The sequence below is a fragment of the Melopsittacus undulatus genome, chromosome 1 (assembly GCF_012275295.1).
Source record: "Melopsittacus undulatus isolate bMelUnd1 chromosome 1, bMelUnd1.mat.Z, whole genome shotgun sequence".
NCBI lineage: Eukaryota > Metazoa > Chordata > Aves > Psittaciformes > Psittaculidae > Melopsittacus > Melopsittacus undulatus.
In genome coordinates this window covers 153,251,652-153,275,227 of record NC_047527.1, presented here as the reverse complement: position 1 = coordinate 153,275,227, position 23,576 = coordinate 153,251,652, and the positions used below count along the sequence as shown (strand labels likewise).

Here is a 23,576-nt window from a genome sequence, read left to right as displayed (position 1 = left end):
GAAGAGGAAAAAGTTCAGGGGTGGTGTTTAAGCAACACTTTAGTGTTAGCAGTTGCTGAGCTTACTTACTTCATCTAATATTTCTTTGTTCCTTTGTAGCAGTTCAGGCAGATCTTTGATCAGCTGATCAACAGTCTGAATTCCTCCCTGTTCAATCACAGACTTAGACTTGGCCAAAATAGACTGAGGAACAGTATCCCCAGACACATCTTCAATAGCAGCAGGAAGATTGAGGGAAGCCAACACACTGAAAAAGTCAACATGTTAAACAACAGCTTGTCTCTGTAGCTTTATCCTGTAAATAACACTGCTGTCCAAACAACCGCTCAGTCAACTAGAATGGAAACAGAGCATAATGTACTCCTGGACAGAAACCTCAGACTGAGATTATACAGAATATACATTCCTAGTGTATACCTCACTAAAAGCATGCTTCAAAGCTCTTAAGAAGCTAAACAAGCCCTAGTATTTTAGCACTAACAAAACATGGCAAATGTTTTTAGCAGTAACTATCTGGTAGATAACCAAACGCCTTGAGTTACATTCTTATCTTTCAACTTGATATGACTTTTTATGATTATTTATTATGAAGAATAATTTATTCTTCCTTTTGGCAGGGGAATATAATTTATTGAGTCACTAGTACAATCAAGCTGGAATGTGAAATTCCTTCAAATTAATGCTACTGGAGGTTTTTCTGAGCAAGTGTCAAACTCTCAAAAATAAGGGAAGACTGAAGAAAATGAAAACCCATTTGTTCTCAATAAGCTTTCAGTCTTAACATCTGCAGAAAAGTAGTTCTAAATAGCCCCCTATGGCTTAAATTTGCCAGCCTACCATACAGTTATACCAAACTGCTGCTGTAATCTGGGTGTCTGCAGGCTGCAAGGCAGCTGATGTTCATAGGCTGTTCCACAGCTCCTCTGCAGAAGCTTCACAAGAAGACATACTTACCCATTTGCCAGATTTGTGGCTTCTCTCATCTGGGCTATTGACCTGTTCACTAGATCTGCCTTCCTCTGGTTGTACACACTCACAGACTGCTGCACTTGCAATGGAACCATCTTCTCAAACAGGTCTGCAAGTAAAGTAGAATAAATTACTCAAGTTGCACCGTGAAGGTAAAAGGACACAAATATCTTCACATCTCTCTTATTCAGGCTGTAGAACAGAGACTGATCTGAACAGCTTAAGATACTCTCCCACCCCCCAGGACATCTTAAAAACACTTATTTCTACAGGTGTTTAGGTTAGATTTCAGTTTTTAAGACTGAAATTTAGCTAGAAATAACTTAAAGGCATGATATTTAAAACAACTATAGAATTACAAATCAGATTACTCTTTAGGCTTCATTTTTGATTTTGCTTCTTCAAAGGACCTAAAATAGAAAAGGGAAGATCACTTTTCAGAACTCCCCTGTACAGCCAACAAACTAACACCATTTCTGCCTTATGGAAAGCCAGCAGCTAGGTTTGTTAAGCTGGTACAATTTGATACCTTTCCCTTGTATTAGTGCTCTTTCTGAAATTAAAAAGGCTGGTTTAATATACAATACAGTTGCTGAGAAAATGTGAGAAAAATAAGAGAAGAACACATTGCAGGTGATGATTTTCAAGCTGTGGTTTATTCTTCCAGTACTTCCATCATCAAATAGCAGGACACCAAACTCTCAAAACCACTACTGTACACTCAATAGTATCCCAAAGTAGATGTTGACCTGGTACAAACGAAGGCTGGTGGTGGTACCCAGGTGTCACAAGGTGATAGTGACTCTGTGCCCTCTACACACTTCACTCACCAGTGAATTTCTGACTGAGGGGAACAACAACTGGGGTAGACTTGACAAGACTGGCTTTTCCAATGGACTCCAAATCTTTCAGGTCAGGAACACGGTCATGGTAAATGAAGTCATTGTCTTTCTTGGCAGCTGTAAGCGCACGGTTGATTTTATCAACCAGATCTTTCACATTTATATATTCATCATAACGAGATGCAACTGTTTTCACTAAGTCTGCTGCGTGCTAAAAGAGAGTTTTAAATACAGTTACAATTAAAATAACTTTGCTTTTTCCTTTCATCTATGCTTAGGAGAACAGATGAACTTCCCAGACAGCCAAGAAACGAGTGCTAACACATCAGATCAATATTATTATGTTCTTAGAAAATATTCTCCCCTCTTATGTGTCAAAAAGAATAAAGGAGATTTTACTCATTAAAATAGTTCATCAGGGAGAACAAAACCAGGAAAATAAAACCAAACAAAAGTAACCTAGTTAGTATCTCCCAACAGTTTTACTACAGCTCCCCAAAGGAAAAACCAACAAATGCCAAATCTAACTACTCAGCATGAAGGGACACTTCCTAAAACACAACATGAAGAAAAATCGTGGTCACAAGTTAATTTACTGTAGAACTTGACAATAATAGTGAATTTGATACAGCCAGACCTGTCATGGGTGAACACTAAAAACCAAATTAAGTATTAATATTCTATTACAGTGAAGTCCTAGGAGATCTACAAAGCAGAGTTAAACTCAAGAACAAACAGCAGGTACACCTATATCTATCACCCAGTAATGCAGTCATAATATAACTGCTATTAGCAGCTTATATAGGCACCTCATTGTAGGTAAGCATACAAAATAAACCATGTTTAAGGCTTCACTGTGCACCAAGCCAATAAATGCATAGTGGTAACTTTCAAAGCAAGACAGTCTTCTGCAAGTCTCCCAGCTCTCTGCCTGTCAGTAAACAGATACTGCACACAGCCCCTACAAGGTCAGCTAAAGCAGCATTTCATCTTTATTTTTCCCCCAAAGCATTTGAACAAAATAGTTATTTTTAGCCATTTTTCTCCCTGTTGTACTTAAAACAAGACCCTACTCATTACAACATCTATAGCCATCTAGAAACCAGATAGAGAGGCAGAAATCTATGAAGTCTAAAAATACAGCTGTTTGTATGCTTTTCAAAACTGTCTCAGATTTAAATCAGGACTGCAGGAAAGGAGTTAGGTTTAACCAAGCAGACTTTCAATGTTATGGGGACTTCAGAATATATATCTTAAAATCTGTTGTATCAGCCACACTGAGGTAAGAAGCCTCTGCAAATGTAAAGATGCAGACTTAATGGGTGAAAAGCAGTATCAAATTGCCCCAAAATCATTAAACCCCATTTTTACAAAGGCTGCAGACACATCTCTCCTATTTTTAGCTGCTGATAATAAAATCCATGTGAAAACCACACTTGGCAGTTTTTGAGCATATTTTATGCTTGGTTATTTGGATTTCAGTACTCTGAGCCAGCTTTTCAGGACTTAAAGTCTTCCCATAGTATTCAGAGCAGAAAAATCCATTACCCACCTGTAACCTCCCAATTTCTTCACCGAATTTCTTCTGCTGTTTTGCCAGGATAGACTGATGATACTCTGCATTGGCCTGCATAATGCAGTGCTTTGCAGCCAGAACAGGAAACACCTCCTGGAAATAAAAATACTGACCAGGGGAAAGTCCAACCACATTAACCACCACAGACAACATGGGATGCAGGAAGAAAAAGGAAGAAGAAAAGGAAATTAGAATCACCCAATTAATGGTTTAGATAGGTTAAAATATTAGAGGTAAATGCCAGAGGCCATGGGACTTCACATGGATTGAATCCATTCTTTTTTGTCTTTCCTTGTTTGGATCTGTTGTTGCAAAATTCCGTGTCCATTATTTCAGATAAGCTGTGATTTACATTCAAGCCATGAAGTCACAACATTTACTTCAAAGATTAGAAATGCATGCATGTATTAGAAAGGATAGTTGAAAGAACGCACCCATATGCCCCTAGGACAAAGCCAAGACAACATTCTGAGAAGGTGGGGGGAGAATACAGTCCTTTGGGGGTTTTTTGCTTGGTTTGGTTGTTGGGTTCTTTTTAATTTAAGACAATTTCACTTAAAACAGCAGCAGATCTATCAAGAAAGTAACTCTACAATTATAAAAGCAAAGAATAAAGAGACCAAGTAACTGCTGACATGGAAAGCAACTTAGAAATCATTTTTACACTTATGTAAATGGACTTATCTTTGCAGGAGTAACAAGCAAGACATGAAGAAAACGTTATGATGCAGCCCACAGTATGGGCATGGTCTCTGATCAAGGATTTGGCCTTACTGTTTTATCTCTTAAATCCAGGTGCACTGGAAAACCACAGTGATGCTTTAAACACCTCAGTATAAAAAGGCCTGCTTCTTCACAGGTGTGCAAACTTGCTGCAGCCCCAGAAACAAAAACAAATCAAAGAGGGTAAATGTGAAGGTGTGGGAGGCCTTACAACTGGAATCTGGAACATGATATCAACCTCTATTTCAGTTCACACTCCTGAACACTTAACTGTTCCCAGAGCTGGTGTAACTCATAGAGCCAGCAAACCTTACTATATCCTTTCACATAATCAGTTGACAGATTACTTTGCACCTGGAACAGGGAGCAGATCTATGGCTTAGAATGGTCCACAACCAAAGACAAAGCAACATCTGTAATATACGTCACTGCCTTTCAAAAATCAGTCCCTGCCCATGGCAGGGGGGCTGGAAGTAGATGACCTTAAGGTCCTTTCCAACCCTAAGTGTTCTATGATACTATAAGACCTAAGTGAGAAATTGGCCCTATCCATAAAATGGCACAGAATGCATGAGAGTAAATATGTGCATACATAAAACCATCTAGTAAGCTGCAGCTAAGCAAGGTATCAACTTAACTTTAAAAAACACCCTCCCACCCCTCCAATACATCTGAAAAGCCACTGACTGGCCTACAAAGGCATTTGTGTAAGGTATTGCTGAAGAATAAAAACACCTACTTTTACTTTAGCACAGTAGCCCTTACTCATACAGTTACTAGCATTATTAAGATTCTATACTGCATTAGAAACCTGGGGGAGTAGGGGAAACATTACCTGACTCTTTTTTCCCCTGAGGGAACAAAAATGCTTTCAGCAAATACTTTGGCAACTGTTTGACTAAGACTGCATCTCAAGTTACAGGACCAAACATCAACCACTTCCATTTATCACTGGTAGTAGCATTTTCAGTATTTTTCTGGTGTTTTGTTAGTAAATCTAGTGTAGTCCATATCTTCTTTGTAACAAGAAAGACCTCTGCAATAGTTATCTTCAGAGTTTTGAAACCAGCTGCAAATCCAGAACAGTGGATGCTTCTCAGGGACGTGCATGAAAAAGCACTATGGAAAACAACCTCCTCCCTAACTAGATAAAGATTTCAAGCTTCCAAGAATATCAAAAGTAAGTAAATCTTTCACATTTATAACACTGCATAACAGATTTTGTTATTTTATGATTTGAACGTAACTGATACATTTGATACATTGAAAACCTTCTCATTTTTGTTATACAGTCCATATATACAGTGTGAAAAAAACCATCCTTCTGCATCTTCCAAATCCAACAGCACTCAAATGAACACTCAGGACTAAACTGAAACACTTTACAAGTATCAAGATTGTTTTGGGGTGGAGAAAGAGAAGAAGGCAGGCAGAATAACAGAGGACACACACTGACTTCCAGTCATGCTTTTCATGAACAGGTAAGTGAAGAGTACCACTGTATTCACACTGTCAACATGAGAGCAAATGTCACATAAACACATTGTGACTAGAAGCCAGTTAAGCCCCATTAGGAAGTGTTAGTTTAAAAACAGGTTTAGTAAAGCATTAAGTGCTAAGAAGGCATCCCTAAACACCATCATAAACATTTCAAGTTCACTTTAAATGAAATGCGTTGCAAATAAACACATTTCATGTAATAACATTTTACTTAAAAAACAAAACCCCACTTTCTTTTGCTTCCTAGATTCTTCACTCTATTTCAAATTGCCGGTTCAGCTCCCTTAAATGTAGCAATATGTCAGCTTTTCTTGAGGATATACTTCAAGTGTATTTCATCAAGTACATTGTAATCACTTATTCACAGTAACAGCACAACCCAGATTATTTCCATCAGAGTTACTAACCTTGGGCAAAGTATCTTTATATTGACATTGTTTGTAAGCATCTCCATAGTAATCTGCAGCTTGATTAGCTAGTTTAGCTATGATACCGTCTTTCATTTTATCTGGGGAAGAAAAAATAAAGGATGATTATCATCAGGTTTTATAAGTGAGCAGGTAAATGACTTCAAACAACTGCATTCTGACAGTACAGCTTGACATGGTAACTCAAAAAGGTGGGATTCCATTCTTCTGTCGACATCCAAAGCAGTTTCCAGATTTTCTACTTGCATGATGACAGTGAAGGTTCAGGCAGTTGTACAAGAAAACTCGGGCCAGCTGCTGACATAAATAACCACAGCTCCTCTAAGTGATATCCACTACTTCATCAGAGCTGCATGTGCCTAAAGGCTGCGGTATTCCCTGCCTCACGTCCTCACCCTGTTCCTGAAGCTAAAACTGTTAAAGCAGGAACATGCTGGCTCTATCTTTATCTCCTTTCATAATCACCTCTGGCCTGCACTAGCAATTCAGCCTTCCAAGAGAGGGCAAGCTATCAATACAAATGTCAGCCATCCACTCGAAATAGCAGCCCTTACAAACAAGCATCCTCCAATGCAGGTGACTTTCATGTACTGCCAGAACCAGAAGCATGGAGGGGGGAGAAGAAGGAGGCATATGTGGAGATTAGGAAATCTGCAGAGTATGCTTAATTCAAAATTAAACCAAAAGAATTCCCAAGAGGTCATTCCTGCATACTCACACATCTATCTACAGCACTTCAACATGAGCTATGACTGAATATATTTACCTTTATATAAGGTAAATGCCAGAAAGACCTTTTCACTGTGGAACAGGATTTAGATGACAAACAGAGGAAGGAGTCTGAGACTTAGCAAATCACTTCTTTGTTGAAGTGTTTCTGTTCAGTGCACTAAATATTTAACAAAGTCAAACGAAATAAAACTTAGGAGTGTCCTTCTAGCCCCACCTAGTGTGTGGTAGCTGCATCCTCCTTCATAGAGCTTGTGCTTTAAGGAAGATATTGGCATATTAACTACATTTCCCTTAAAGTAAATATTAGAGGAGACTGATTTCTCCATGCAGACAGCTCCAAATAAACCTTCTGCAATCAGACACTTTAGTTCTACTCACATAACTTTAAAATATCACAGCTACAACACAAGCCTCGAGATGGAATAGCCATCACACGCAGACTTAAAGAAACTTAAAGAAAGCATTAAGAAAGGCTCAGAAATTAAAGAAACTGATGTGTAGTCATGCAGTGGAGTTAGACTGCCCTGGGTAATCTTGGGTTTGCCAAACACTTCAACTTGTGAATAAACTTTGGTTCTACTGGAAATACCATTGAGATTTGATTTGAGATCAAACTTTGAAGCATTTCCCCTTGAAAAACAGGCTGCTGACATTAATCATGTTGTCAAACACATTTCTTCACAAAACTTCTTTCCTGCCAAGGGAAAGAATCTCTACATGTGGCAACACCTACAGCCTCCATAGTCAGATGATTAATAACCTTATTGTCCTCCTAACACTGGCAAACCTCTTGTCTTGGGAGCAGACACAAAAATCTTCATTTCACTGGGCACACATGGTTGGGAATCAGTTTTGCTTTGTCCTTTTCATGTTTGGGTAAGAAAAATCCAGGTGACAGACATCTATTTGTCATGCAAAATGAGGTTAAGCACCTGCTTCTGCCCTGAAGAAAAGTTCCAGGCATTTGTTACACAAATTTATTTCAAAGCAATGTCCAAATAGCCAGAGACTAAAATAGTAGCAGCAGAATGATAACGAATATAAACTTAATTTATCAGTTGGCTGGAGGACAAGAGTTTCTCCTTGAGATTCTCCTGAAGGCAGTAAGGCTACAAGACTTTTTCAAGGATCTTCCCTGTGAAGAGAAGAAACATCCCTGTTAAGTTAACCCCTGCCTTTCTCCACTATATTGCAAACAATGCGGGGAGAGAGCAGTTGATGGCCTATCACATGTGGCCTCTATGTCCTTAGTTATACTTTTAGGTATCTGGAATTTCTAAAGGCACAACCTCTTGTAAATACAGACAGAAAAGCAGAATAGGAAAGAGAAAGAGATCTTGTGCCAAAGATTGTACTGTTCCACAGGAAAATTCTTTCAAACCTATGTCTTTAACAGTTGTATTAAGATACACAGCCTCTGAATCATCATTTCACAATCACCCTTTAACAGTCAGGGACATCATTTTTTGTTCTACCTGCAGAACTTCATTTTCCAAGATAAACTGGGCACACCCAAAGTTACACTTGGTCAGAGCTCCTCTGTCAAATTTAGGAGCAAACAGATTTTGTTTCCCCTAAACTCTTAAAGCATTTCCTTTCTTTCCTAAGTACAATCATTTCTTTTTAACCACTTAGAGATCCTTGCTCACAGGTGAGGAGGGAAGTAGAGGCAAAACCCCTATGAACTATTTCTAGTACTCTCAGTTCTTCCACAGAACATCTTGTTCACAAGGAAGGAAAAGATATAAACCAACAAAAGCCTTCCTAAATATGAAAACTAATGGTTTTGAACATAAAAAGGCAGATAGGAGAACTGCACTGTGAGGTAAACCTTTAGACAGAAGTGGCACCTGTAGTTTGCCTTTAATGACCTGCAAGGGTGTGAGGGGAGGAAATACAGTAAAGGCAAAACTAACTTCTGAAAGGCCCTTTACAACCTCTTAATAACTTGACACTCCTGTGAGTTTTTGTGGAAGTTGTAATGAGCACATGAACATACACACTGAAGATTAAAATATACCTCTTGTAGCTTTCAAGAAAAAGACTTCTTGGGCTTGAGCCAACATTATAAGACTGAGAGTTCCAACTGTGTCGGGAGAGATGTCCACTGTAGGCTCTCGGTTCAATGCTGACAAAACCGTGTCTTTAATGTGTTGGAAAGCACCACTTGCAAACTAAGTAAAACAAAATTATACATTATTATCCATGTTTCCAAATAAGACTTTTTCTCCTACAAATATAATATATAAAACAAATTTAAAAAAGAGCTTTTTTGGGGTATGGTCTCTTATTTATTTTTTAGCCATTAAACAATTCCTTGTTCTTGGAACCACTTACACCAATGCATTTATCAAGATGGACTATAAGGAAAGGTATATTGATTACACCTAATAACATAAGAACATGGACATTTTAATGCATACCATGAAGAAAGACATTATTACTGTAAAACTTACTAGAACTAAAACTTATACTAGCTAAATTAAATCTTAAGCTGAAGGTTAAAAGTTATCAACACGCTTGGGGGAAGAAGCATACAGAATTCTAGGGGATCAAATTCTTCCAAGTTGGCACATAAGTATTTAGACAACTGCCTTTGCAATTCAGAGGGAGAAAATATGTGTATGTATTTATGTATGGGTATATACAGATATATATATAGATATCTATTTGATGTTCTAAGATTAATTATTCTGAATTCCTAAGCATAAGCACAGAGCTCTGTACCTGATAATGCTTAGCTGCAGCTTTTAGTCCTTCATCATTATCTAGATTCTGTTCTGCTGCAATCTGGCTTGCCAGTGCTCCACAGTTGAACAAAACACAGGTCTTCTCATACCCCAAACTTGCCAGAGCTGCAATCAAGACAGACAGTTACCCATAGCTTTAAGGCCATAAACCTTAGTACTCAGGCACCTATAGATGAAGCCAATGCTACTGATATCTTTACTTAAAATACCAACAGTTTGAAGCTGTAACAACCAAAACCAAGCTAACAACCCCAATCATACTGAACTTCTCATGTTGGAAGTCATTCTCATTAGGAAAGCTTTACATAGTTTGATGTAGTACTTGCACAAAATGTTTCATGTGGGGAACTACAGAGAGTGGCACAAAGCATAGAAGCGGTAGTATAAAAATCCATAGAATACAGAAAATAATTTGAAAGTCTAACTCAAGTGCAGCTTTTTGCTCCTGAAGATACAGAAACACAAGCACTACTGAAAGATAATCTGAAACTTAAGCTTGTATGCATTAGCCAGTTTAGAATAACTGCCCAATTACATACTCTTACTGCATCCTGAATGCAAGATTAACTACGCTTCTTTCATTGAGGCCAAAGACTTTTGCATGCTCTTGTGTTACTGTTTATTGCAATGCAGGGAATTTTCCACCTCTCAAAGCTGTCGTTTCAGATTGAAAATGCTGACAAGTATCTTGGTTATGCATGTAATGAAACAGCTAAGGATTTACTTAATTAAAACTTGAGCTCACTAGACAGCAATGTAGCCTGTTCAGGCTCGACTCCTGTAGTACTTCACAGTCCCAGAGGATGGAGCCCACACTTCTAGAAACAGTAATACCTGAACAGGAACCATTTTGAACCTATTAATTGCTCTCAAAGGTTATTTGCCAAATGCAAGCACTTGGAAATCTGAAGACTGCAGGTATATACAACTGTTAGAAGTGTTTAGATGCTTATATTGGAAAACACAGAAAACTCAGCTAGTCAATTTTCCATTTCCCAAACCCACATAAAACTTCTAGGGTTATCCTTAAACCAATGAAGTACTATAAGGGCACATTTGGTTTATTTCACTAACATCCAGCCTCTTCACACAGCTACAGATTTATCTAACAGATCTCTGAAGTTTCTATGTTAGCAACCTGCACCAAATTTTCAGACAAGCAGCCGTAAATCTGGCATGACATTCTTCCCATTGTGTTTCTGAGTGAAAAGTCTTATACAGTCACTGTATTTCTGCAAGACAATAGTAACTTATCTAGATCATTTCTCTTTTGTATTTTCCAGATTTTTCCAAGATGAACTTGTGCAACTTAATACATCATTCAAAAGACTGAAACAAACACAAGAAAGCAAAGAAAATATGGCTTTAAAGCTTCCAAAGTGCAAAATTACTTTATATGCAGAATTACTTTACACCCTGAATTGCATCTCAAGTGTGATTTACAGTAAGAACAGCTGTTTAACAATATAGATTTTCCTCAGACCCATCTGTTTATAGCTCTACCTATTGACTTAAGACAACATATTCCAGATGACATGCCATGCTGCGAACTGGGTCACTTTTCAAGCAGCCACTGTATCTGTCAGCTACCCTCATGATACAGACTTGGGATTCAGTGGGAGCTGGGAAGAAAACAGTTTGCCACAACAGCAAGAACCAGAGCTCTCAAGTCACAGCCCTGTATCTCAGCTGCATGCAAGTTTTAAACCAAATTTCTATCTGGATATAGGATTTAGGAACCATGACAAATAAACTGAACAGCTCCTCACTTAATTCAAAAGGATTCAGTCTGTTTCTCTACTGATTTTGCAATGCAGAATTGTCCCTATATGACTAAAATGAATTACAGACTCAAAACTCCTTATGTTTGCAGGAAAGAAATGCTTTTTTCTTCCCAAGCAAACTAAAGAAGTAGTAGGAAAATCCTTTCAGGGCACTGTAAGATCCTTCCATTCTCCTGAATGAAATGTGCTATCAGACTAGGTTACTGGAGCCAGCTACCATCATTTCCCTTCTTCTGGAAGACTCACCCACTCCCAAACACATCTCATGATGAACTTATTCATGTAGAGGAATAAGAGGTGAATTACCAAAACCTACTACTATGAAGCTTTAGGTTAACTTGAACAATTTTGATTAATGTCAGTTGGGGCTGCTCCCAGAAGAAGTCTGAGGAGCAGAGAGCATAACTGTTATCAGACTGCACATCTGTTTGTGCCTCTGGAAAAACCAATACCGAATCTCAGTTTTACAGAAGTTCTTTGCATTCATTCATTACCAGTGGTGAACTGATTAATCTGTTACCAATATAATTGGTATCATTTGAAAGCTATGTTGAGAATACTAGAAAGACTATTAACAACCCAGTGATATAAACACATTCTCCAACTTGAATATCCTGAACACTTGCACTCTTAGTCATTCACATACCTAACTTGGCAGATCCTCCAAAAAGCGATCCTTTATCAAAAGCATCTTTCCATGTAAATGTTACACAGACCTGAAAGTTGTGAAAAAGAAAGATCTTGATTTCATATTTAATCTAAGAGACCTTCAGAAAACACCCCTATTTCACGTATTTATCCTTTTATACTCTAATTGTGTTAAACACTTCATTCACTTGCAGCACCACAAATATTCTGGAGGTTTCAGAAAATCATTAAGGATTTAAAAAGAAAAACCTACTTTTTTTCCTTCAAGTTTCATCAAAGCATTTCAAGCAGAATAGACAAATGCTCAAAATAATCTTTGAGCTCTGCTCATATTCTGAGTGACACATAAATTTCTTTTCAAACCAAGATATTCCTCTCCCAGTAAGTCTGATGGTCTGGTATAGTCACAGCTAAAGGAAACCACCCAACTAGGCACTTCCCACTGTTCCAAACTGGTAGCATATTTGGAACTGATTCGTAATACCAGAATTCATTCATCTTTTGAACATTATAGGGGGCCTATAAAGATACTGGGGAGGGATTCTTTATTAGGAACTGTAGCAACAGGACAATGGGTAACAGGTTCAAACTTAAACAGGGGAAGTTTAGATTGGATATAAGGAGGAAGTTCCTTACTGTAAAGGGGGTGAGGCACTGGAATGTGTTGCCCAGGGAAGTTGTGAATGCTCCATCCCTGGCAGTGTTTAAGGCCAGGTTGGACAGAGCCTTGGGTGACATTGTTTAGTGTGAGATGTCCCTGCCCATGGCAGGGGGGTTGGAGCTAGGTGATCTTAAGGTCTTTGCCAATCCTAACTGTTCTATGATTCTATGATTATCAGGAAATGCACTTAGGAAAGACAATTCAGGTAAAACCAGCGTGGGTTATGTTACAGTTCCAGTGTGTATTTCATAGACAATGCAAATACTTCAAAGAATCTGCTCAAAGTTCCATGCTTTGATTCCTTATACAGTTGATCAAACTAGTTGTACACAACTGGTATCAAACCAGAAAAGACAGTAAAATTACTTGTTTTAAAATGTTTGAGGAGTATAACTTTAGAAAGGTCACAGTACTGCTTGGTGATGAATTTTCCTGCACTGGCCCTGCAGCTACAAGTTCTGGCCCTTAGCTGTTCATTGCTGCTTCCACTGACAACTACTTCCCTCTGATGGAAGAGTTTACAGCACTGCAGAACTTCCTCTTCATGTTTACCAGCCTTCCAGATCACCATATCAGATCATTTTCAACACTAATGACAAAAGTGCAAGTTCTTGGCTACAAGTGAATGCAGCTACATGCAAAACCCAAGTTAGCTTGAACTGCATTAAAACTACTCCTTTATTTGTAACCAAGTCCAAAAAGAAAGTTTTTCTTTTAATTATAATGTTAGCATTTAAATATGATTTCATCAAGAATAAAATGTAAATTCTGTCCTATTTGTCATCACTTTCAAAGATACATCTTGTGCTAGCAAAACACAGGAACATATAGATCTGTTCCAGTCTCCACATGAGGAACACTCCAATGGTCAAGAGTTAAGCTGAATTTCTCCTTAGAGATAAAGTTCTAAAGAAATATGGTAGGAAAAAAACCTTAATTTTTAGATGGATACAATATTCATTATGACATTTGTAGATGCAGATGCAGGAATAAAGAGGTAAGCTCTTAAGTGACTTATTCTGTTAGGTGTTGTGAATAAAACACCTGTACTACTTCAAAAACCATCCATTACTTAAATTTTTCCCATAGAAATTATGTTTTTAAAAGCCTTCAGAACACAGTATGAAAAAGACTCCTTGGAAAAAGGAGGGTTGAAGAGTGATCAGCACAGCAAAACTCTTTGCAACCACTAGCCAAAGTCAAAATGTCTCTATATCTGTAAAATTAAGATAATTATGGCCATTAGAGGTGACATTTCAGTATAGCATGTGAGCACTGACTAGAAAATCAACAAAGATTAGGAAATCAAGGCTCAAGAGATTAAATGCCTTGACCCACAGCAGTACTGTTCAGTGGATTAGGTACAGGTTTGGAAGTCATACATTGTAGGTGTTGTGATTCTTTAACAGTTTGATAAGTCTTCTTACCTGATTTTCAGAGAATGGAAACTTTGGTTCAATTGAACACAGCTGATCATAGTATCTACAAAAAATAAGAGAAGAGCTATTAGATAAACCAAACCAAGTGTATTGTTTCTTACACTGGCATGTAAAGAAAAGGGTGCAAAAACCCCACACAAGTCGTGAAGCTCATTCATAACTATGGAGGATCCGCAGGAGAAGCAGAAATTATGCCTAAAGAGATGTTTTCAGCAGAGAAGAAGTTCAGTAGCAGGCAGTCTTTCACACATAAGGTGAAACCTTGTCTCAGTCAGAAGTAGGAGAGTATCACAGACAAAGCTGACCCATTCCACTTGCTGATGGAGGGTGGATTAGAAAGAACTGGCAGGCCAATGAGTCCCTGTATATGTTTAGGAAGGCAAAGAGTACATAAGACATTGTGTCATGCTGCAAAAGTAAATTAGGTACAGCATTTAACAGAGTGTTAAAAAGCTCTCTTGAGCTGAACATTATAGCCCACTCCCCTACAATTTCTGACTCATCTGTTTAAACTTCTGTGTCTCTGAATTAGATGCCATTGCTCTGCACAGTCTCACCTGGATAGCCTAGTCCTTGATTACTTGATCCTTTACTTGTAAGCCTAGTTTTCATTATATTGTAGTAGGCACAGTGAATTAAAACCAAAACCTTCTTTGTGCCAGTATTTTTTCTACTCCTAGTGAAAGATGTTTGGCAAAGAATGCCCCAAAGATAATACAGCAAGTATAGAATAATACCTCACACAGTCTATCCAGGCAAGAATCATCAATTCAGTTTTCCTGACTTGTACCCTCCACTTGTTAAACATGACAGGCTGGATGCAGAACAGAATACCTTTAAACTGCCTACTGCTGAGAACAGGGAACATGTAAAGCCTGTTTCCTATGCTATCCCTGTAACACTTGCCATACAGGCATGCACCCAGCATTACATTGGTCAACCTCCTTTAAGAATTCACGTTCCTAATATACAAAACACAACGTAATAATGAGTTTCGCAGTCTGTGAAACAGAATTAACATGGTTCCCGTCTCCTCACATTACATTATTAAATATCAATCACTATTGATCTAGACATGAAGCAGATGTACAAGGTGTATGTTCTGCAGTAACAGATGTTTAAAAAGAAGCATTTTTAGAAGTCAAATACAACAATAATGTTAGTATATTCTTCAGTGGCTTATATGTGCCAGCATACACATTACTACAGCTTCCTACTTCAGCCACTGCGATTTAAAACACAATATATTAAGCCTAATCAAAAGCTACAGTAATCTGCAGCAGTAACCCAGCAGGACTTACACTAACAACTGAGTTGAAAGAAATTGCTCCTAAGGTTCAAAAGAAAAAGGTCTGCAGATATTTACTGTAAAGGCAGTTTAATCAAGATTAACTTCTACTTTTAATAGCTTACCAAGTATGTAGAAAGTATAGTTAAACCCTTAGCACTGAACATCCCTGCAACCTATTTATGTAAACACCCTTAGTTCACTGCCTTCAGCTGGTTTCAACACAGTTCTCATGTGCTCACAAAGAAAATGAGATTTTCCATGCTTCCTCCTCCTGCCTCAAGTTAATTTGTTAACCAAAAGCCACTAATAAAGCCAAGTTGTCTTCCCACATTCCACAATTACCCTGTCCTCATCTGCCAAGAGGGGAGAGCCAAGAAGCAAAGCTTGCCAAATGTCTGTGTGAAGTTGGGGGCATCTAAGCCTAAGCATCAGCCGTTTGCAGCAGATTGTTCTTTGTATGCCAACAGAACCACAAAGAAAACAAGCAAAGGAGGAGTAGGTTGCTTGCAAACATGTACATTGCTCCATTTAGCATCAATGAACACCAGTAACACTGGACTTTTTGTCTGGTTGGGTTTAAACAAGATTAGAACTTGGGTTTCTATTTTTATTACTACTTTAAGCATGTGATGTTATTTCTTTTTACTAAGGAACTTGAAATTCTATTTAAGATTTGAGGGCTCTTTAAAACTGTGGAGACAATAATAACTAAAAACACTTATTTTAGTAGATAAACATATATAAATATAACAGAATACACAGACTGAACACATATAAAATGTCAAACAAAAGCATTAATCACAGCAACTGAAAACTAGCAGTACAGAGACAGAAATAAATACTGAAGGAAAGGCCTTGGTGGGATGCACAACTCAGTTACACACTGAAAGCTGATGGTAAACATAAAGGTGTCATTTAAAAACATTTACAGTAATCTAGCTATGGATACACAAATAACAGAAGTAACAGAAGTTGCCATGCAACACAGATGAGTGTTGGGTGTTTGGCTGTGCCAGTGATGAGCTACAGAGCCATGCAAGCATCAGCTACCTGAGTTCTAACAGTTATCAACAGGAGGGCAGAGGTCAGCAACACAGATCTGGTTCTCAAAGACAACAATTTCTCAGCAAAACAGGCATTACACACTCCTAAATGCCAGTAAAAATGAGTTACAGCACTCAAGTTGGAAGCCTAGGTTAAAATTAGACTTTAATTAAAATATATGTATGACATTAAAAACCTCAAATCCTGTTCCTCTTTCCAAAGATCATAAAGGAAAATCTCCTTCAAAAGAACATAAAAGAGACCAAGATCCCTCTTTGCTTTTCTAGATAAGAACAGGAGTCGTGAATCCCAGCTGGAAACCAGAACTACAACTGCAGCTGGAAACCAGAACTACAACTGCAGCTGGAAACCAGAACTACAACTGCAGCTGGAAACCAGAACTACAACTGCAGCCCTCAAGAGATTCTGACTGTTTAAAATAAAACAACACAAACAGTTCCCCTTTTCCCTTATTTTTCCTGTTTTTAAAAGGACTACAAGAATTGCTGTAAAATTAAACTACCACCACAACCCCATCCCTCCAGGAAAAGGAAATGAAGTCCAGGCTACCTCTAAAATTAAGAAAGGCAGCAAGAAATCTCTTCAAGCTGTAATCATAATCATAAGAAAAAACCAGAACACCAAAACCCACAACACTAAATCAAATTTGCTATGATGGAATTTAAGGAGAAACATCTGTACCAAGCTCACCTACATCACCTTCAGAGCATTCAGATTCTCATTAAACAAAGAGAGCTTGTAAGCAGGCTAAGGTCTTTCCCAAGTGCACTGGGCATCTTAAATAGCTGGCCAAGAGAAGCATTTGCCCTCAGCAGTCAAACAGAGCACACCACATGCTTCCAAAGCTTTATTGGTTCCTTTTTGCCTGGGAAATGGGACCACGACCAAGTTCATATCTTACTGCACATAAAAGAAATGCACAGTAAGCAGTCAGCAAAATGAGGCTGCTACAGATTACAGAATTGTGGGCAAATCCTGGATTAATTAGCAGAAGATTAAGACCTCATTTCTTAACAGTTAGTGGTCGATAGCACTCTACAAGGTATTATGGTCTATAAAAAGCTGCAAAGAAGTCAATGGATGCAAGCGGCATCCACATTTTAATTAGCTCTTCCACCCTTACTTCACTAACCAGTTGTAAACTCCATCTTGAGTTAAAATCTTGCTAAATTTGTTACTTTAACATGATTGAGTACAACTCTCAAACAGCAACAGGAAAATCCTGGAAGCTGAAGAAAAGGAATTGTCAGGAGAAATGCAGGGTGCTCAGACACTTACGCTCTTTTAGGCATAAGCTCAGCTGGATACTCCACACTTCAGGTGTGCAGTCAGACTTTTTAAACTGCATCTTACAGAGTATTAACATAATTTATGTCAGAGTATTCTTACAGAATAAGAGCAAACATTTTCCAGCAACTGCTATACAAATGGTCAGACAAGCAAACCACTCACACATTGTTAGAGATACAGGAAAATTAACATTGATCAGTTTCCCTAATTAACAGTTAATTCAGACCCTCATCTCACTCCCACTATAAAGAGAACAAGTGTTTGTAAAGGATACAATTGAAAATGCAGGTGCTTTATCAGAGGAGCTTGTGTAGCAGAGAACTGCATATGAAACTGACTCAAGGGAAAACTGGTAATTACACAATTGCAAGCGGTTTCCCCACATTATTCAGGGAGAAAACCTGAGCTGAAGCTGCATATGGTTTTAAATGAATTAATGACCTGCTGGCACCCAGAGCCAGAGGTTCCACTCAGCCCCTTGCTTTTCAGCAACACTACTTTGATCCAGTTTTTCACTAGCTCTGATGTTCATCTGACCGTCCACTGAACTCATCCAAGTAGCTCACTTGTCAGAATGCTGTGTACACCTTCTGTCTCCTAGAAAGAGTTCAAGAGAAGGACCTGAACTGAAGAGAGGACAATGTAAAGATGTTAGATACGGTGAAGCCATACAACGTGTCTGGGCCAAACAGGCATTTTAGCTAGAAACTAATGACAAACCTGACAGGCACCATCAGCAAAGGAAGCTCAGCTCCAGCACTCAAGGGAAGACAACAACATGCCATTCAATCTGGGTAGCAGAGTCCCTCCCACACTTCACAGAAGCTATTTCCCTGACCTTCAACAGGCATACACAGCAGTATCTTCAAACACATATGCAGTAATAAACAGGAGTGGAACAGGAAACTAAGATACTGTAAAACAAGATTAGTACTATAACAGTTTTTATAGCCCAAACACTCAGTGCAGGGTTGATAAGCTCAAAAAAACAGCAGCAATTCATTTTACAAATCTTGCTTTCTTTTCAGTAAGTCACTTGTTCCTTTTCCATTCCTCTTCAAGTTGGTAAATAAGAAATTTGAGTGAACACCTAATGTATTTCTGCTTGTTCATGCTATTAGAGACATCTTCATCTACGAGAAAACCTCTCTTTTTTCCTTCTTAAAAAAGAACAAAGTTGCTTTCACTATGTAAAAAATCACATTCTGCTAGTACAAGTCTTTGCTCCAAGCTTTGCAAATAGAAGCGTGTACTTAGTATGACTCCAGCAAATGAGTCATAGTGGCATCAGTGAGTAGATGAGCTACAAGAAATGGGCTCAAAATATTACCAACACAGAGAACCAGCTCAGTGGCATTACCACAGCAATGCTGCAATCCATAGATATTCTACAGATATGAAAGAGTGCTTTTTGTAGGTGATGGAACACTTAGCCCTAAAGGATGCTTTACGCAGTTTACCAGGCAGAAGGCACAGATTAATCCTCATGCTCCTCTAGCCTACAATAATTCCAGCACAACACGGGCATCGGTAAGTTTTCCAAGTACAAACTAAGCGCCCTAAGTGGAAAAAAAGGATGTGACTTCGCAAATACTTTAAGAACACAGGAAAAGGAAGGAAAACATACAACAAACAAGCAAAGAGCTAAATAAAGCTATCAGATATAACCCCAAAAAGTTAAATAAAAGGAACAGCTGCTCTCTCCTTAAAAGCAAGCCAGTGTTTCTGTTCTTCCTACCCAGACTCAGCGGCAGCGTGCAGACTACAAACACAAGCAGGGGCAGCTAACCAGGACAAGGCCTCCCATCCGCATCCCACTCCCCCACCACCCCGCAACACCCGAGACACTCAGGCCCACGGCGGTGAGACAAGCGACAGCCCCAGGGCACCGGAGCCGGCCCGGCAGCTTCTTCCCAGCGAGCCCTCCGTCCCGCCCCGCCCAGGACACCCACACCTGGGCCTGCCCGCACCTGGATGCGGTTGCGCCGCACCCAAGGCCCAAACCCGGAGCTACAACCAGGGTCCCCCCCCGGTGCCCGGCGAAGGGAGGTGCGAGGCCGCCCCACCGGAAACGGGAGAAGAGGAACGGGATGACGGAGCTGGGTGGGGGGTGTGAGCCCGGCGAGGCCTACCCCGGTGCGGCCTTACCTGAGAAGGGTCTCAAGCGCGCTCTCGTGCTTGTCGAGCGGGCGGCCGAGCGCGCTCTTGCGGAGCTTGCTGAGCTCCTCGGCCGCCCGGCAGTGCTCGGCCTGCGCGTCGCCGCCCGGGTAGCTCTGCTGAATGAACTTGCACAGCGGCTTGGCCAAGTCCACCTCCGCGGCCTTCTTCAGCTGCACCGAGATGAAGTTCGTCATGGCCACCACAAGGAGCGGGGAGGGGGCGGCCAGCGCCCGCCGCCGTTACCGTCACCGGACCGACCGCCTCAGCCCGCACCGCGGCCCAGCACCGCGCTTCCGGGATCGACGCACGTCCCACAACGCGGCGTCGTCACGTCACGCACGCGAACGTATGCACGCACGCCACGCCTTTCAATCGCGCAGGCGCGGGCGGAGCTGGAGTTGGGGGCGTATAAATTATGGCGGCCTGAGGGGAGCGGGTCGGTTAGGTTACAATGCGTTAGTAACGTCCGCTTGGTCCGTAGCGGGTGCTGGAGGAGGCACGTACGGGGCATCCGGAGAGTGTTTAAAGCACGGGGAAGGTAGAGGAGAGCTGCCGTGCTGTGTTTGGAGAAGTGCCGTTTAGTGAAAGATGTAACCGCGGAGCTGCGTTAAGGGAGGCTTCGGCAGCCGGTAACGTGAGCCCTGACCCCCTGGTGAAGTTCAGTCTGCACTGATGGATCTATTGTCCTGCTGCACTTGTGACCCGGTACAGCTCAATAGGTAGCACAGTCCGTCTGCACGGTTGGCTTCCCTCAACACCTACAAGGGATGTTCACTTCCTGGGCTTCCTTTTCTGCCACCTTTTCCAGGTAGCTAAGGTTGTGAGCCTGCTATTTTACAACCCATGTGCCCCGAGGTGATAATACCATGACAAAGAGTGGTAAAAGTGCTTTTAAAACTACGTGGAAAGGTTTGGTGAGCGCGAGTTCTGCTGTAAAGCCGATAATCTCTGTGTTCTGCCAGTGTACTGTGTGGAGTTGTTTTAGAGAAGAAAGGTAGAGCCTGAGAAATGACTGCTGCTGTCATCGCTGGGAGGGGCAGATCCACCCGCATTGGCCGTGCCCCTCCGCAGTCCCCAGTGTAGTAGCCCAGGCAGAGGGAAGACAGCGATGTAGTTGTCCCTGTTCTGCTGTTTCCAGTCACTTTGGTGGTGTTTAAGGGGTAATTCATGAGAGACTGGCCCGGGTGCTCCTGTTACAAACACCCAGCTCCATTTCTCATAGTTCAGTCAAAACCACGTAGTAGCTGACCTGGGGTACAACGAGTACGGCAATGAATACAGAAAGTAAGCTGGCTTCCCTTATATGCATGTGAGTTCCTCACTTTTGTTTTCTCCAGGCTTTTTTGCCCACATGCACTTGTGTTTGGTCTCACCCTGAGTCAGCCTTGCACTGACTGCACTTTCCTGGACCAGGCAAAACCTCCACTCTCACAGGTTTAGATTCTGATTAGTCTTGAGGCACAATCATCTGGGCAGTTGCCTCCTTGTATTTCCAGTATCCAATATGAAGGGTATAGTTATCCTACACAGCATTACAAAGTCCACAGCTGCCTATATATGGAAGGTGGAAGCCATCAATACCTTCCAGTGTCACAGTCATGAACACGGAAAGGGTGTGGATAGGGAAGGGCAGAAACTGCAGCAATGAGATCACAGTGCTACTTTAGATCCATGGTGACCTTCAGATGGCTGCTGCTTAACAAATGCAAGGGCTGGTACTTTGTACTCCTAAAGCCTTCCACCAACACAGCACAGGAATCTCTCTTTGGCTTATAATGAGTTACCAGACCTGCAAATGTCTAGGTGATTGGCTTCTTTCCCACAGGTTTCTTCATAAATTAGTACTCCTCTGAAGGATTTGTTCCAATTATTACAATTATAAGCAGTGATGACTTGTCTCCTTACAACCTCTGATTAGTTAAGTGCTATTTCCTAATTTAGAGATGAGGAAGCCACATAGTAGTTACTAGCTCATGGGGGCATAATCTACATCTTGTGACTCAGTCCTGTGCTTTAAACAGCAGGCCATGCTTCCTTCAAGAAATTTGTGATAATATCTGAAGGAACCACTTTAAAACAGGTTTCTCCTAAAATGTTTGAAGTAATGCAGCATAAGCAGGTTACAGCTGTGTTTAAGCTTTAACAGCACACCTGATGTATTTTAGTGTAGGCAGATCATTCAATCTCCCCAGTTTTCCCCAGTTTTTTCTGAACAACTGTTCTGTATACATTTTATTCTGTAGATTTTGATCCTACTGCTTTATGTGTGCATTATTTGCCCTAATTGGCAAACAGCTGCTATATGAAACAAATGGAAAACAAGCAAAAGGAAGTGGTAAGGCAGTTAGTTGGTAATTTGTTAAATCTGGTGGTCCTCTTGCATAAAGCTTAATTTAATCACTCAGATCCAGCCCCATACTGATGCTCCTAATGTAATCTTCTGGTGACCCAGCAAAAGGTCCAAGTCTTTTATCAGTATCTTTTGACCACGAGTTACAGAAGTGATTATCATCAAGTTGCCAATATGAGGGAATGCAGAAAACAAGTTGTATGTCAGAAAACAGTCAATCTAAATAACCTTTCTGGTCCTGCTGCCCATATAGAAGAATGTGTCAAATTCCTATGTCTGAAGGATGAATTTTCTCCCTACAGTCCCTAATCAGAAGCAAGAGGAAGAATTCTGACCATTACCTTCACATATGACACTCTTTTACCTTTTGTTTAAAAATTTAGAGGAACTATTACTCCTATTGTCCTCAAATTTAATATGTGCTTATAGAGACAGAGTGCTGTATTTCTTATAGGTGAGGAGGGACCTGAACCAGAACATACACTAGTAGCAAAGTCAGCTGGCAGAGGCTGTGCTTGTCCTTGTAGAGCCTCATTCACAGGAACACTAGATACAGCACCCTCCTGCTGTTCCAGTGCTAAATGAAACAAACACATCTTCAGTCTAAATTCCAGACATGATAGAGGTCAGGAGGAGGAAATGAGAGGCTGGAGAAGGGAGAGGACAGATCTAAGTCAGTACCATCAGTACACTGACTGAGGGTAGACGCTTCTGTGTAGTGGTAATTACAACCAAGTTGCCTTTGAACCACAAGCTAAATAAGGATAAGGAATATCTGATTTTTGCTTGAGGAGAGGGTGCTGCCAGAATGGTCTAGAATAAGAAGGGCATCACATGCATAGCTAGTGGCATGGAAAAGAACCTTGTAGATGAACTAAATTGGAAGCAGGTGCTGAAGTGAGAAGGTTAAAGAGAAGACAGAGGTGAAATAATGTGAACTTAGATGAGATGTTGGAGAGAGAGAGAGAGAATACACAAGGTGTGGAAGTTGTTGACCCAGGTAACTAATCTTACCTGCTGCATTGTAGATGCACTAGAGCAGAGCAAACAATGAATCCAACCAGCATTTTCCATAGATGGTTTCAGCAATAATAACTATTAGGCCAATTAGAATGTAGCCAAGAATTTTCCTCAGATCTCAGCAGGCTTCAGAAATGTGCCATGTTACATTATCACATAATGACAGTGCTGTTGCTTGTTACTCAAACACACCACATGAACAGGAATGAACAGCCCTCACTGTCCCATGCCATGGTTTGTACAAGTGGGTCTTCATAGTAAGCACTGCAAGTCTTGCTAAAGTATTTTCATGTGTCCTGTTAGAAATCTGGGGTAAAATTATGCCCCAGTCAAAAGGACTTATGAGAT

At 40.3% G+C, this 23,576-nt stretch overlaps 1 protein-coding gene across 1 annotated transcript in view; it reads right to left on the bottom strand.

The window, feature by feature from the left end:
- The window catches only part of PDCD6IP (programmed cell death 6 interacting protein), a 32,441-nt gene extending 12,266 nt beyond the window's left edge, over positions 1–20,175 (bottom strand). Inside the window, exons 1-10 of the mRNA XM_034060051.1 lie at positions 19,847–20,175; positions 14,041–14,095; positions 11,951–12,020; positions 9,498–9,625; positions 8,791–8,944; positions 6,018–6,118; positions 3,364–3,480; positions 1,800–2,022; positions 955–1,078; positions 70–247 (exon numbers count right to left, since the gene is read on the bottom strand). Coding sequence (XP_033915942.1) covers positions 70–247; positions 955–1,078; positions 1,800–2,022; positions 3,364–3,480; positions 6,018–6,118; positions 8,791–8,944; positions 9,498–9,625; positions 11,951–12,020; positions 14,041–14,095; positions 19,847–20,052 — 1,356 coding nt within the window. The 5' untranslated portion in view covers positions 20,053–20,175. The remainder of the gene's footprint in view (positions 1–69; positions 248–954; positions 1,079–1,799; positions 2,023–3,363; positions 3,481–6,017; positions 6,119–8,790; positions 8,945–9,497; positions 9,626–11,950; positions 12,021–14,040; positions 14,096–19,846) is intronic.
- Positions 20,176–23,576: the final 3,401 nt, after the last annotated feature.